At 37.7% G+C, this 15,741-nt stretch overlaps 1 protein-coding gene across 1 annotated transcript; it reads left to right on the top strand.

Moving 5' to 3' along the window:
* The first annotated feature begins 11,665 nt into the window (after positions 1-11,665).
* Positions 11,666-15,331, top strand: LOC110885851 (glutamate receptor 2.6). Its single transcript, XM_022133570.2, has 5 exons — positions 11,666-12,070; positions 12,161-13,353; positions 13,444-13,756; positions 13,841-14,238; positions 14,650-15,331. The coding sequence occupies exons 1-5, from the start codon at positions 11,794-11,796 to the stop codon at positions 15,019-15,021; spliced, it is 2,553 nt and encodes an 850-aa protein (XP_021989262.1). The 5' UTR covers positions 11,666-11,793; the 3' UTR covers positions 15,022-15,331.
* Positions 15,332-15,741: the final 410 nt, after the last annotated feature.

Raw genomic sequence — 15,741 nt, 5'->3', positions numbered from 1 at the left:
AATGATCAATTTTAGTCCTTTAACTTTCAAAACTTGTTAACTTCGACTGTTTATGAAGATGCAATTGTTTTCCAGCTTACGATCAGGATTTTGGGTAGGATAGACTCGAGTTCCAACATCGGTCAATCAAAAATAAACTAGAAGCAAAATCTTTTTGGATTTTATAAAGTTTATATTAAAACACACCTAAAATCTTTTTGGTATTTTTCATTTTTCAAATGTAAAGACGGAAAACAATAAATAAATATATACAAAGATGCAGAAACTGAAAAGCAGTAAATAAATATTTACAGACATTCTTTTTGCGAGTTTCGAGGGTAAGAGAATCATATCAGTGTACGGTCATGTCAAAACGCTCTTGTTGTTCAATTAGTTAACATTTAGATAAGCATCCTATAACAATTATCGGTATTGTTGTTCACTTAAGCTCAACTTATCAGATGTAATCATGTTTAGGGGATACGTTAAGGTATGATTTATACTTACCGACCGGTGTTCATCCACACACGACACATTCCCGTATCAAGGTATGCACGAGAGTTCATCTTACCGGTGAGTATACCGTTTATCATATGTTTGACCGTATATGATGTGAGATTCTCACTTATTTTGATTGAAAACAAGCCCTATGTGATAGAATCACTTATTGATGATGAACTTGATTTTCGATGCATGAGGGCACAGGAGCAAGTCCGTGAACAAGTCAGTACTTTCGTACAGCAGAGAGACGAACTTGACTCCCGGATAGATGTGATATTTTATCACTTATTTATTTGGACATGTGATTGTTGATCACTTATTGAGGTCGTATGCAGTATGTACACGTATGTATAGTATCATGGAAGATCTAGACTTGCGTCCCCGTTATTTTTCGGTAAAAGATACAACCATGATACCCAGATGATAAGCAGCATAAAGACCGAATATCTCAGAACCTCGGCAATCTCTCAAACGAAATTTCGGTACTAAGACCATATGCCAATGAATGGTTCCCACCTGGTCTTCAGTCGATTAAGATTTATATCACCCTGCACACTTTAAAATGATTGTGAGCCTACCGATACATCTTATATAGAGCTGTTTATCGTTTTTCATTTAAGGTTCAGTTTAAAGAGGTTTAGACAGACCACTGATGTACTATCATTTTCTCTTTTTCTTGCCAGGAAACTCATTTTTGTTTTTCTGTTGTTTTTGTGTTTTGAAATTTTTCGATGTTTTTGGATTTTTAAAATTTTGGATTTATTCCCCCTAAAATCAACAAACTATGTTAAATTAAGAAAATACAAACAAATATTTACAAAAATGATTTCCCGATGATGGTTAACTCATGTTTTACCTCAATTCCGTTTACCAAAATTAATTTTAATCAGAAATGATTTAATCGAATTTTGGAAAAATCAGTTGGCATGTCGGTAATCGGTGTGGACCATGACAACATTGACGAGTTTCATAGTGAAACAATCACGTGTGAGGTGATATTTAAGATCAACTTGTTAAACTTTGTTTGGTTTGCACCGTCACGGGGATTCCGCACCCGTTACCGTGTTCTTGATAAACAAGGATAGGTTTACGTTATTGATCCACCGGAAAAACGGGACCTACAATTGGTATCAGAGCTTTGTCTCTAATCCTTGTTTAAAACCAAACAAGTTTCGGTTTTTTTTTTATCGAAGTGTTCTTGGTGTTTTTCGGGTTTTTAAAAGTTCATATTTTTCTGAAAAACATTGTTAACCGGGTTTAAATCTTGTTGTTTTGCTGGAATTTCTTATAAAAATCACTTTTTCTTTCATGTTCACATATTAGAAGTTGATTTTTAGTGAAGTTTCTCGCAAAACCGGGTTTCGGAAGTTTGTGAGTTCACTGAAAAACTCATAGTTCTGGGTTGTGTTCTTCATACATTCAAGTTTTTCTTCATAAAAACAACTTTTTGATCCTTAAAAAGTATTTGTGTAAGTTGTTTGTGTGTTGGAAACTGGTATTTGATTAAAATATTAGAATCCATACTCAGTTGGTGAAACAAACATACTTTGAGCCGAAAGTAGTGTCTGTGTGTCAGGATAAGGGTTGAAAAGTTTACCAACCCACTGCAGCTTTTTCGACGAAACAGATCTTGTCGAAACAAAATAGTTGACGAAACAGGATAATTGACGAAACAAAATTCGTCAAAATATCAATTTGGTGAAAGTAATTCCATTTCGTCAACCTTAAGTGGGCCTAGTAACTTCTGTTTCGTCAAATTACCTTGTGGGAGTTCCATTTCGTTGACTCTTGGGCTCTTAATTTGTTTAGTGACTATTTGGGCTTGTTGTGTGAGTAGGCCTGTTTCGCCGAGCTTCAAGCCCAAAAGGAATAGACTATTTGTTTCGTCAAGATCAAAGGCCCACAAAAAGACCATATTACTTCCTTGTTTTGCCGAGAACAAAAAGACAAAAGGGATCTTTTATTTCGTTGACTTTCATTAAATCACCACTTGAACAATTAACCCTCCATTTGTTTTGTTGACCAATTTTTGTTAAGAACATAAAGCCCAAAGTAACAGATCATTTTAGTTGAAGTCAAACTAGCCCAATCCAGTTTCGTCAAAGTATAAAGGCCCAGATTTAATTTTCTTGTTTTCGTTGAGTAGTGTTGGAATTATTTGGGCATAAAAATAATAATTTGGGCCTCTATTCTGTTCCATCAAGTTGTTCTTTGTTTGGGCTGGAGAAAGATAATTAATTTGTGGAGCCATTTTAGATTATCAGTTTTCATGAGATGTCTTAAGTGGGCTGGAAACAAGTTGACTTGTGAAAGAAAACACATCATATTTTTCGTGGACTTCCATCCGGTGGGAGTAGGGTCGGGTGTTCGTGGAGTTGATTTGAATCGTGCTTCTAAATATCACGGTTTCATCAAAATTTGGGTTTCGTCCAAACTTGTTCAGTTTTTAAACAGAAGACTTGCAAAAGTGTGATAACAGTCTGTTTTCAAGTGTGTGACCAGTTTTTCACATACATACATCAAACATGAGTTGTACTAGCTCTTGGGATTGGAGTACGGATCCACAACCAGATCTAAAACAGATGTCGATGGCTGAATATATGACGAGTACCATACCTAAACAACAACAGTCAATAAGTTCAAGTCAATGGGCTTTGTTGTCGAATCAAAATCAAAACATACAGAATCTTTCGGTAGCGAGAGGAGAAGGATATGCAGCTACTAGAAAGACACGCCATGATCTGTTGAAGAAGAAATTCGAATCATTTCATTTCTTAGAGAATGAAACCCTAAATGATATAACTACTCGTTATTATCATTTGATGTGTGAAATGTATTATTTTGGTGTTCTTGCATCTCAACAGGAAATGGTAGCACGGTTTGCTGATGCTCTACCTCCAAAGTGGAGCCCATTCATTGAGCTTTTAAAGCATACGGGCGTTTTAGATGCTGCCAATGTTAATATCTATGAATTCATTCAGAAGTTGGAGCACAAAAACGAAGAGGAAATTCGGAAAGCTAAAAGGATTGCACCCACTCAAAACACAGAAATGTATTTGCCTGGTTTTGGTCCTTCAGCTAGTTCTAGTTCCATTCAGCAACCGAAGCTTCAAACGGCGTTTGTATCAAATACAAGCTCATCTCCGTTTCCACAGTTCAATCAAAGTGCTTATCTTTCGCGATCTCAACCCCAACCTCAAGCACAACCTCAACCTCAACTTCAAGTTTCCACAACACAACCTCAGTTAGATCCAAGTGTCGATTGTGGTCCGGCCATACAGTTGGGAAACGGTGATCAAACAAGAACTGCGTTTTACGTTGAAATTGTCAAGAATGTCAATGACAGTGAATCTTCGGGAAATGATGACAGTTCAGGATATAGTGGCAGTTCGGATGAAGAATCGAATTTGAATGAAAGAACTGATTCTGAAGCTAATAATTTGTCGGATGATGCCAAGGAGACAAAAGGTCAAAAATCTGACTTGATCAAGAAAGCTGATGCTACATCGAAAGAAATGGAGAAGATTCTCAGTGAAGATGGATCTTTCTCTTCTCAGACTGCCTTTATGGCAAATGTCTCAGCCTCTACGAGTCAGGTAAAATCTGAATCTCCTAGCATCTGTAGTGATTGTGCTGATATGAAACATAAATATGCTGAATGGAAACGTGAATCGGAAAAGGTTCATAGTCACAATCAAAGTTTGGTTATTGAATTGTCTAAGTGCAAAGAGGCAAACATGGCGTTAACTCGAAACGAAAAGGATTTTAAATCTGTAATTGAAACCCTAAAGAAAAGTGTTTCCGAATTGAACAAAGTTGTTTATCATAAACAAGTTAGTATTAACGATTACATTAACATTGTTGAGGAAACCAAAAAGGAGTTAGCCATTGCCAAATGCGAGCATGATGCTATCAAGCAAAAGTTGGAGAGTTATTCTAACTCCCGATTTGTGCTCGATCACATCATAGACGTTCAAAAACTGAAAGGCAATGTGAAAGGCGTCGGGTATAAGTCGTGTCCGCCTCCTTTAAGACACAACTATACCAAAATGCCTGATGAAGAGGATATACCTCGGTATGAACCCAGTGTGCCTCTTGATTATGAGGAAGTTACTACTGGCCTAGGGTTCAAACCGGACAATTCATCGGAGGGCTCATCTGATAACAAAGAAAAGTCATCATGTGCTTCAAATCAAAGTCCTCCAACCATTGAGGACTATAATTCTTCAGATGTGAATGACCAGGATGAATCACTTGATGAGACGAAAGGAGTAGAAATTCCAATTGAGAATCATATTCTTTGTGATCCTCCTACTCCTGCCATGCAACCTGTTGCCAAGGAAGTGATAGATCCTGTCAAGGATGTCAAAGATGACAATGAATGTGTGTCTGCTGTTAAGAGCAATAACTTGTTGTATACTTTAGTCGGTGATAGTAAAATTTATTCAGACAAAGATTTTCCAATCAAAAATGTCAATCCATCTTTGATTGATAAAGTTTTTGAAGACAACACAAGCAAGTTTTTGGGAAAGACGATCCCGGGAGTTACTGTAACTCAATGTGATCCAATTCCAAAGGCTGAAATCAGAAAACAATTTGGAAAACAGAAATCACCGACAAAGCAACAACCAATTGCTTTTAAGGGTAAACAACAACAACGAGCTCCAAAGCCAAAGGCTAAGGTTGAATCAAAAGGAGCTCGTTACAAGAAGAAAGCAAAAGATGTTAAATTTGTAGCATCAAATGGTATGGATAAAATTGAGACTTTTGAAAACAAATCAAACACTGATTTTGTACAACAAGTCAAGATTTTGAAACGTAATAGCGATAACAATTACACCCAACACACAAACGGGTGTGATGAAAGAGCAAGTACCTCAGGTTCTACAGGTTCGACATCTGCCAGTCGATCAAATTCTCCTAAGTTTGTTGAAAGGAGAACGTGTTTCAAATGTGGGAAGTTTGGGCACATCATTAGAGACTGAACAAACTCGCCCAAACCAAATTTTGTTGAAAGAGCCCCCTCTGAACAAGGTCACTCACAACGTCGTCCTGTTTCTCCAAAACATGATAAACGCACTATTAAAGAACAAGAAACAAAACAACGACGTAAAAATGTAAAGGTGATCGAAAAGGCTTTAAAACCGGAAACTGTTAAAAGGAAACCTATTTTGTCACAACCATTAAAACCATAAATTGTACATAATACACAATCTGGTCAAGGGAAACAAGCTTGGAGACCTAAAACGGATAAAGTTTCAGGGGGAGGTGCTGTGTTTGAAAATCATCAGGAAATTGAAATTACGTTTCTTGATTCTCAGGGGCAACCCAAGTCTATGAAGGCTTGGGTCCCCCTCTCCAACTAATCTCTGAGTGAGTGTGCAGGAAGTTCCAGGAGGATCTATCGATAGTCATAGGATTGTTGATAGTGGAGCGTCCTTGCACAAGATAGGCGACATAAGAAATTGTTGCCTTTGATGGAGAGAAAAAGAAAGGGGAAACAGAGTTGTCTGTTGAAAGAGATTGAAAGCTTCGACAAAATGAAAATCATACCAAAGTGTGATTGTTAAAGGCTTTGATCGGGTCCCCAGGATAGATTCAAATCAAAATGTACGCACCTGCAGCACGACTGAAGTTCACAATCGACAAAATGAACGTGCAGTGTACATTTCTTCGCTGTGTGATTGCAGAAAATGTGTTTGTTGAACAAACCAACCGGGTGTGCGGATGCCTTGGCGTGGATTGAACAACCGCACACTACTTCTCAAGAGCAAGACAAAGACCTTCGCTGGTGCAATGTGGAAGACCAGCCGAACCCGGAGGTTTATGATCTTGTTGCTGTGAAGAGATTTTTCAGTAGCTACAAAATCGACTTTGAAATCCACACCGGGTGGATATCCAGTTGGGAGAGCGCTCAGATTCCTGGCAATGCACGAAACAGTTGCAGGATACGGTTTTAAATTTCTAATCTCTCCTATACTTGTCGATTTTTAAGCTGCTTTTTGAATTATCATCTCGTACAACACTTTTTGACCTGACACGTTGATCTCAAATATCACCTCACACGTGATTTTTTCACTATGAAACTCGTCAATGTTGTCATGGTCCGCACCGCTTACCGACATGCCAACTCATTTTCCCAAAATTTGGTAAATCATTTCTGATTAAAATTAATTTTGGTAAACGGCATTAAGGTAAAACATGAGTTAACCGACATCGGGAAATCGTTTTTGTAAATATCTTTGTGTCTTTTAAATTTATCTTAGTTTGTTGATTTTAGGGGGAGTAAATCCAAAATTTTAAAAATCCAAAAACATCAAAAAATTTCAAAACACAAAAACAATAGAAAAACAAAAATGAGTTTCCTGGCGAGAAAAAGAGAAAATGATAGTAAATCAGTGGTCTGTCGAATCCTCTTTGAACTGAGCCTAAAATGAAAAACGATAAGCAAATCTATATAAGATGTATCAGTAGGCTCACAATCATTTTAAAGTGTGCAGGGTGATATAAACCTTAATCGACTGAAGACCAGGTGGGAACCACTCATTGGCATATGGTCTTAGTACCGAAATTTCGTTTGAGAGATTGCCGAGGTTCTGAGATATTCGGTCTTTATGCTGCTTATCATCTGGGTATCATGGTTGTTTCTTTTACCGAAAAAATAACGGGGACGCAAGTCTAGATCTTCCATGATACTATGCATACGTGTACATACTGCATTCGACCTCAATAAGTGATAAACAATCACATGTCCAAACAAATAAGTGATAAAATATCACATCTATCCGGGAGTCAAGTTCGTCTCTCTGCTGTACGAAAGTACTGACCTGTTCACGGACTTGCTCCTGTGCCCTCATGCATCGAAAATCAAGTTCCTCATCAATAAGTGATTCTATCACATAGGGCTTGTTTTCAATCAAAATAAGTGAGAATCTCACATCATATACGGTCAAACAGATGATAAACGGTATACCCACCGGTAAGATGAACTCTCGTGCATACCTTGATACGGGAATGTGTCGTGTGTGGATGAACACCGGTCGGTAAGTATAAATCATACCTTAACGTATCCCCTAAACATGATTACATCTGATAAGTTGAGCTTAAGTGGACAACAATACCGATAATTGTTATAGGATGCTTATCTCAATGTTAACTAATTGAACAACAAGAGCGTTTTGACATGACCGTACACTGATATGATTCTCTTACCCTCGAAACTCGCAAAAAGAATGTCTGTAAATATTTATTTACTGCTTTTCAGTTTCTACATCTTTGTATATGTTTATTTATTGTTTTCCGTCTTTACATTTGAAAAATGAAAAATACCAAAAAGATTTTAGGGGTGTTTTAATATAAACTTTATAAAATCCAAAAAGATTTTGCTTCTAGTTTATTTTTGATTGACCGATGTTGGAACTCGAGTCTATCCTACCCAAAATCCTGATCGTAAGCTGGAAAACAATTGCATCTTCATAAACAGTCGAAGTTAACAAGTTTTGAAAGTTAAAGGACTAAAATTGATCATTTTTCTAAACTTTCAAACTGTTGTCGGTAGGTGTTTGATTGAGATACGGTCACACATGTGTCGTTTGTTTATGGAAACTATATTCCAAGCGGTTGTTCTCATTATGCGTTTAGATTTCTTGCATGTGCAGATGCTAAAGGCGAGGAGAACATGTTCGATAACAAGCTTCGGAATGAAGACACGACGTGAAGGCACTCAAAGGATAAAGATGATCGAGTTGCCGCTGACCCTTTATCAACACCACAAGGATCTGAAGAATTGACAAGTCAAAAGATTCACGAGCATAACTCAATGGAGAGTTCATTCTAAGGGGGAGTTTGTTAACACACTTCTTAATTAAATGGGGAGTTTGTTGATACACTTTCTACTTACGACGCGTGAAGACTTTGAAGATCCTCCGACATGAAAGACACAGAAGACGAACCATCACAGAAGACGAACCATCACGAGTAGCGTCCAAGGGGGAGTTTGTTGATACACTTTATGTGGACGCGACTCGGCTCGGTTCGACTCGGCTCGGTACGACTTGGTTTCGACTCGGTTAGGTCCGGCTCAAGCCCGACGTCACGACATTCCTCCGTCGTGCGCCCCAGAGTTCGACACGCGAAGCACGGAGAGCCGCGACATTTCCCGATGACACATCATCATGACATCATCATGATGATGTCATGATGATGTCACACATTTTGTCATATAGTGAAAATTGTGAGTTCAAGAAAACAATTGACGAAACGATTGTGTTTCGTCAATTTTTTAGTGGTTTGCCCCTGTTTCGTCGTGTGTTGGGCTTCTTCAGGCCCAGTGTCTGACCCAAATGTGTTTCGTCGAGTTATTTGTGTTTCGTCAAGTCTGTGTCTCAGTTTAGTATATATAGCTCTCATTAGTTTCTGTGTGAGACTTGGACGAGTATGAGAGACCTGTGAGACTTAGTGAAACTCTGTAAACATTGTTTGTATATGTTTTGGGTGTACTCAATCCTAATCAATAGATATTGAATCTTTTGGTTACGCGTATTCTTGTTAAACTTTGTTTGGTTTTAAACAAGGATTAGAGACAAAGCTCTGATACCAATTGTAGGTCCCGTTTTTCCGGTGGATCAATAACGTAAACCTATCCTTGTTTATCAAGAACACGGTAATGGGTGCGGAATCCCCGTGACGGTGCAAACCAAACAAAGTTTAACAAGAACACGTGTAACCAAAAGATTCAATATCTATTGACTAGGGATGAGTACACCCAAAACATATACAAACAATGTTTACAGAGTTTCACTAAGTCTCACAGGTCTCTCATACTCGTCCAAGTCTCACACAGAAACTAATGAGAGCTATATATACTAAACTGAGACACAGACTTGACGAAACACAAATAACTCGACGAAACACATTTGGGTCAGACACTGGGCCTGAAGAAGCCCAACACACGACGAAACAGGGGCAAACCACTACAAAATTGACGAAACACAATCGTTTCGTCAATTGTTTTCTTGAATTCACAATTTTCACTATATGACAAAATGTGTGACATCATCATGACATCATCATGATGATGTCATGATGATGTGTCATCGGGAAATGTCGCGGCTCTCCGTGCTTCGTGTGTCGAACTCTGGGGCGCACGACAGAGGAATGTCGTGACGTCGGGCTTGAGCCAGACCTAACCGAGTCGAAACCAAGTCGTACCGAGCCGAGTCGAACCAAGCCGAGTCGCGTCCACACAAAGTGTATCAACATGACTCCAACCACCGTTTACCCCCTCTCACCACTGCCGGAGTCAACCAATTTCTCACCGGACCACCACTCAACCACCGCAACTGTTCAAACAATATCAAATCTGATGAGTTAACAAGATGTATACTCTCCAATCGCGTCCACTTCGTCGGAAGACTATTGTGTATGGTCACCGGCTCTTCGAGGTACAGGTACTGAATTAGTTGATATTCCAGCGAGTTTTCGGATTGACGAAAGTGATTTAGGACAACTTGATGAAGTTTATCCTAGCTTAGGGTTAGAAAGTGCTAAAGATTTAGGTATTCTTTTCGAAATCGAGGTTAATATAGTTAGGGTTTGTTCTAGTGATGTTGTTAGAGAGAATGAGTGTGTTGCAGAGTTCTTTTTTTATTTATGCATCTTGTTTTATTATTTACCTAATGGTCCCTTAATATAAGTTGTTTTACAGGATAGTCCCTGGGAAGTTGAAATAACAATAATACACTCATGTGCCTTGCAAATGACCAAATTTAACCAAAAAATCTAACTGGAAAGGATATAATGTGCAAGATTTTAAAACTTTAAGTACAAAACTTGTCAACTTTTGCATTAAAGGACAGCACCTACAATTTGGTGTGAACGTAAATGACAAAACTTGTAATTTACTATTTTTTTTTTTAAAAAAACTGGATGTATATTTTGTTTATATATGTGACAAAATTAATTAAATAAAAGAAATTAAAAAAAGTTTAAGTAAAGTGCCAACATCGTCCCTGAGGTTTTATATTTGTCAGTTTCATCCAAATATCAATCAACTTAACATAAAAAGTAAACTAAGTTAGTGGTTTGGATGAAAATGACAAAAAATGCCAAATGTGAAGGATTGTTTGGCACAAAAAAGTCATTTTAGATGAAACTTGCAAACAGTCCTAAATCTCAGGAACGATTGGCAATTTACTCTTAATAAAATTTACAAATTTCTCATTTGGCATATTTTTAATCTAGAATTTTTTTTTTTTTTTTTTGAACGGCCAACAAAATTTATTCATTTATTCAAAGGGCTAACCAAATGTTAGCCCAAACCAATTACATACACCAATTGAACTAAAGATCAACCTACAAACATTTACTCGACATATCAAAATTGCACCACTCCTCCCATGATACTTCCTTTAAACGCGATCTACAACCAACCCATAAATAACTTAAATGTTTGATCTCATTTACCATTTGCTCCCTGTTTACTTGTTTGCCGTTGAAAGTTACCTCGTTTCTGCTTCGCCAAATCACCCAAACTGCCACTTGCATAATGGCATATATTAGTTTCCTCCATGCATTATTTCCTTGAACATTTTTATACCAACCCAATAGATCCTTCACTGTAGCAACATTTTACGGGGACAGATTACAAAAAAGTTACCATAGATACGTAAATTGAATAATAATTGAAAAGTCTACTGGCGAGCCCGAGCCGCCCATCTTAGTTGTTACACATTTTATTGATTTATTAAGTTATTCTTGACATGGCATATAGTTAGATGGGTATTAATATTGAGGTGAGAGTATGAATGACTTAGTCAGATCTTGCTTGATACATCTTGATTTGGTCAGATCCTGATGCATGTTGACTTTTGATATTGACACAAGTGGATATAAGATGCCTTGTGATATCTTGCAAGACTTTGAATGGGTAATAAGCCAGACTAAATTTGTTCATCACCGATTTTGTCTATGCATTCTAAACCATTGACCATAACTCTCCAGGATAACTTAAGATGACTAAATGTCTATGCATTCTAAACCATTGACCATAACTCTCCAGGATAACTTACTTTTATTCATCACCGATTTTGTTAATGCCCATTGTAGATGTTCTCATTGGGTCAACATCAGAGAAAGTTTACATGAAACTTCATGGGAAAAAATTAATAAACTGTGTGATTGATTTTTGGCTACAAAATGATCTATAATCTATTCTAAACTGTAATGGTCAAATGATCTGGTGAATGCACTACAGCTTTTGAGACATATATGAATCAATGAAGGGAATGTTTTTTTAAAAAAGAATCAACTGAAATGCGTTATCTTACAACTTACCTGATCTTTTTGGTTACCTTCTCTGCTCCATGGTTTCTTGATCTGCAAGCATTACCGACCACCGAGAACTTGAATGTAAGATATGAAAAAGGGTTCACTAGGATTGGTGTCATTCTTGATCAAACGTCTAGGCCTGGGAAAGAGGCCAAAGTGGCCATTGAAATAGCAATTGAACATTTTAACAATGAAACTGATCACCCTTTTGTGTTATATCTTCAAAACTCGAGAGGCAAACCAATACATGCAGCTATTGCAGGTAAATCTTTATCTGATTTCCATTTCTCCAAGTATTCAAGCAATAACAATGTTTTGATTATCTATACTAATCCTACCTAAATGAATGCAGCTAAAGAACTTGTTGACGAACACAACGTGAAAGCCATTTTGGGAGCTCATACATGGGAAGAAGCATCTGCAATAGCCGAGGTTATCAGCGAATCTGATATCGAAACCCCAGTTTTTCTTTCTTTAACTGGCACCACTCCCATGCAAGCAACAAATCAATGGCCATTTTTCCTTGAATCCGTACCTACACAATCCGCACAGATGAATGCAGTGGCTGCAATTTTACACTCCTGGAGCATAAGCCAAGTTACTCTCATATACGAAAGCTCACATCTAGCCTCCGGTTCAGCAGCAATCATCTCTTATCTCTCTCAAGCATTACGGCAAACAGGGGGTACACTAACCTACATCTTACCACTCACATTCGGTTCACATTCTGTAAGTGCAGAGCTTCAGATACTCAAGAGACAACAACGTAAAGTCTTCGTAATTCATACATCTCTGGAACTGGCGGTTAGCTTGTTTCAGACAGGTAACAAGATGGAAATGAATGGAGACGGTTATCTATGGATTGCAACTAATGCAATCACAGATCTTTTTCATTCCATTAGTTCCGCCGAGATTTCTTCTTTGAAAGGTATGATTGGAGTCAAAAGCTACTTTCCTGAAAACAAACAGGAATTCCTTGATTTCAAAAAAAGATTCCGCCAAAAGTTCCGGCATGATTACCCAGAAGTTGATCAAGACGAACCAGGAATCTTTGCCGTGCAAGGATATAACACCATGAGATTGTTAAAACAAAATTCATGTGAAAACTTCGATCACGTGACACCAATTCTGGAAACTACAGTGGAGATTGTGCACGTGATAGGAAAGGGGTGTCACAGTGTGTACTGGACAGAAGGATTAGGGTTCTCAGAGACTGTTAATGATGACACTAATGGAGCAACTGCTTATAGTCATTCAATGGATGACCTGAAACAAGTTTTGTTTCCTATGCAACCGTGGTATGCTAATAGACGACACAGGAATCTTGCTGAAAGTTCAGGGAATCGGATGAGGGTCGGTGTTCCGGGTCAATCCTTGTTTAAGCAATTTGTGAATGTTGATTTTGATAACAAGAAGAATCGGACAGTGTTTAATGGATTTGTGATCGCTGTGTTTGATGAAATGATGAGAGAGTTGAAGTTGCCATATGATTACTTTTCATTTAATGGTTCTTATGATGAGTTGATGAGACAAATTCCTGCAGAGGTCAGTTGTTTTATTACTAGAAAACTGTATCATTTGGTTCGGTTCAATGTAATTTGATCATGTTAATTTGGTGTTTTTCATTTGGTACAGAGATTTGATGCGATAGCTGGCGATGTAACGATCATGTCAAGCCGGCATGAGTATGTGGATTTCACTCAGCCGTACACGGAGTCAGGTTTGGAGATGATCGTACCTGTTAAATCCAGATTATCAAACCAGCCGTGGTTGTTTATGAAGCCTTTTACTGCAAAAATGTGGTGGTTCATAGCAGCAGTCACTCTTTATAATGGCTACATCATTTGGTTAATCGAAAGGACTCATTGCGACTACCTTCGTGGCTCAATCATAGAACAAATTGGAATCATCATTTGGCTTGCGTTTGCGACCCTCTTCACTTTGCGAGGTAGTATCTAGTAACAAATTTTTAATTCTATCCAATAATATAATCTTTGCTTGTGATTTTACTTATGGTTATTTTCATTGACAGGAGACAAGTTACATAGCAATTTGTCAAGAATGGTAGTTGTTGTGTGGCTCTTTGTGGCACTAATCATCACACAAAGCTACACGGCTAGCTTTGCAAGCATGCTCACGGCTCAAAGGTTGGAACCAACAATAACCAGCGTTGAAGTGCTTAGAAACATGAATGTGACTGTGGGATACTGCAACGGTTCACTTGTGAATCACTACTTGAAAGATGTTTTGGGCTTTAAGAGCTTCAAGGTCAAGAGCTATAACTCGACTCATAGATATGCTGAGGCCCTTAATAGTGGTGAAATCTCCGCCATCTTTCTTGAAGTTCCGGCAGCTAAAGTCTTTCTAGCTCAATACTGCAAGAGCTTCATTAGAACCGGAGAGACCTTCAAAGTTGGAGGTTTCGGATTTGTAAGTTATCTTGATCCGATTGCTCATAATTCCGATGATGTTTGACTTTAATTCTAAGCCAATCGAATCGGTATTACATATTGGATATTTCCAAATCAGAAGTATTTGTTACTTTACTGGGTTCATTATGGCTGTTAATAATCAAAAAGAACAAAAATGTTTTTTCATCTTTGGAAACTCAGAGTTGTGCACAGGGCAAGCCCAATGGGCTTGGTTCTAAAACAAAGGCTTTCAGTCCCATTGTTTTTTTTTTTTTTTTTTTTTTTTTTTTTTTTTTTTGTTATTGTTTTATATGTGATTGGGCTTAGATGTTGGAATGTGGCTAAATTTTGAGGTTGCATACCTAAAATGTCGAAGTATGCCATTTACAAACATACTCTCGCTCTTACATGACATAGTTTGTACTTTCAGGCATTTCCTAGGAGATATTCGTGGCTTTCCGAGGCAAACAAAGCTTTAATGAATATATCAGAACGTGGGAAGCTTAAAGAACTTGAGGATGCTTATCTAGTATCTGAGAAGTGTGTTGATGACGAATCTTCTCCAAACGAAGATGATAGTCTTAGTCCTCGCAGCTTCTCAATACTATTTGTGCTAACCGCAGGGACATCAACGGTCGCTCTTTTCATCTACATCATCATGAGCTTTACAGAATTTAAAAAATCTAACCCAGAACACGCGAATCTCTTTGAATTTATCAGAGACCATATGAGACGGTCATCTAGTGTTGTTGTCCATGCAGATAGCCCGACACACCCTTCTTCTGATGTGTCCGATCCATGAACTTGAGCTGACATCAATCATCCGTAATTACAAGAAAGCTCCTGACAGCATATTATCATGTTAGGATCTGATAGCAGATATGATCACTTGTTCAAGTTCCATTTCTTCAAGTAAGATTGAAACATCAAAAAATATTTAATTTTCTTTTATTTACATGTACACCCGATGAATGTAACCCGGTGTCCCCAGGGACATCCCGGTGGTTAACTGGTATACTTCGACAACCAAAAGGTTGGGAGTTATTTGAATGTAATACATGTGGTACACATTTAAACTTATTTTAATTGAAACTGTTTACTTGTAAGAGCAATGATTGCTTAAAAGTTATAGTTAAGATCTCTCACACAAGGTCTAAGAAAAGGTACGAAATATGTTTACTGGTATCTATTTTGTATGAATAATAATGGGGTTGTGTTTCATGGTTAATTATGTAACCGAAAGAAATACCCTCCAAAGAAAAGAATGTTTGTTCCAACCAGTGTGTAGATATGGAATCATCCAATATGGGAGGTTGGGTCTTAATTGTTTTTTATCACTGAACTAATTGGACTCTCGTGCGGCGACTTTCATTTGTTAATTCTAACTTCAGGCCATGATTTTCCTTGATGCTTCCACATTCTTCCTAGGATCAGAATTGTGTGGAGTAGCCATAGGTTAAAATTGTGATTAGTTTATAATAAGGGTCTTGTAAAAATTACAAGCATCTCATTTCGCATATAT

The sequence above is a fragment of the Helianthus annuus genome, chromosome 10 (genome assembly GCF_002127325.2).
Source record: "Helianthus annuus cultivar XRQ/B chromosome 10, HanXRQr2.0-SUNRISE, whole genome shotgun sequence".
Taxonomy (NCBI): domain Eukaryota; kingdom Viridiplantae; phylum Streptophyta; class Magnoliopsida; order Asterales; family Asteraceae; genus Helianthus; species Helianthus annuus.
This window is presented reverse-complemented; position numbering and strand designations above follow the sequence as displayed.

Excerpts from the sequence above, each read along its gene's own strand:
- LOC110885851 (XM_022133570.2), top strand. The coding sequence starts at position 11,794 with ATGCGTTATCTTACAACTTACCTGATCTTTTTGGTTACCTTCTCTGCT. Across the intron at positions 12,071-12,160 it reads AATACATGCAGCTATTGCAG|CTAAAGAACTTGTTGACGAA; the intron begins GTAAATCTTTAT and ends AAATGAATGCAG. Across the intron at positions 14,239-14,649 it reads AAGTTGGAGGTTTCGGATTT|GCATTTCCTAGGAGATATTC; the intron begins GTAAGTTATCTT and ends TTGTACTTTCAG.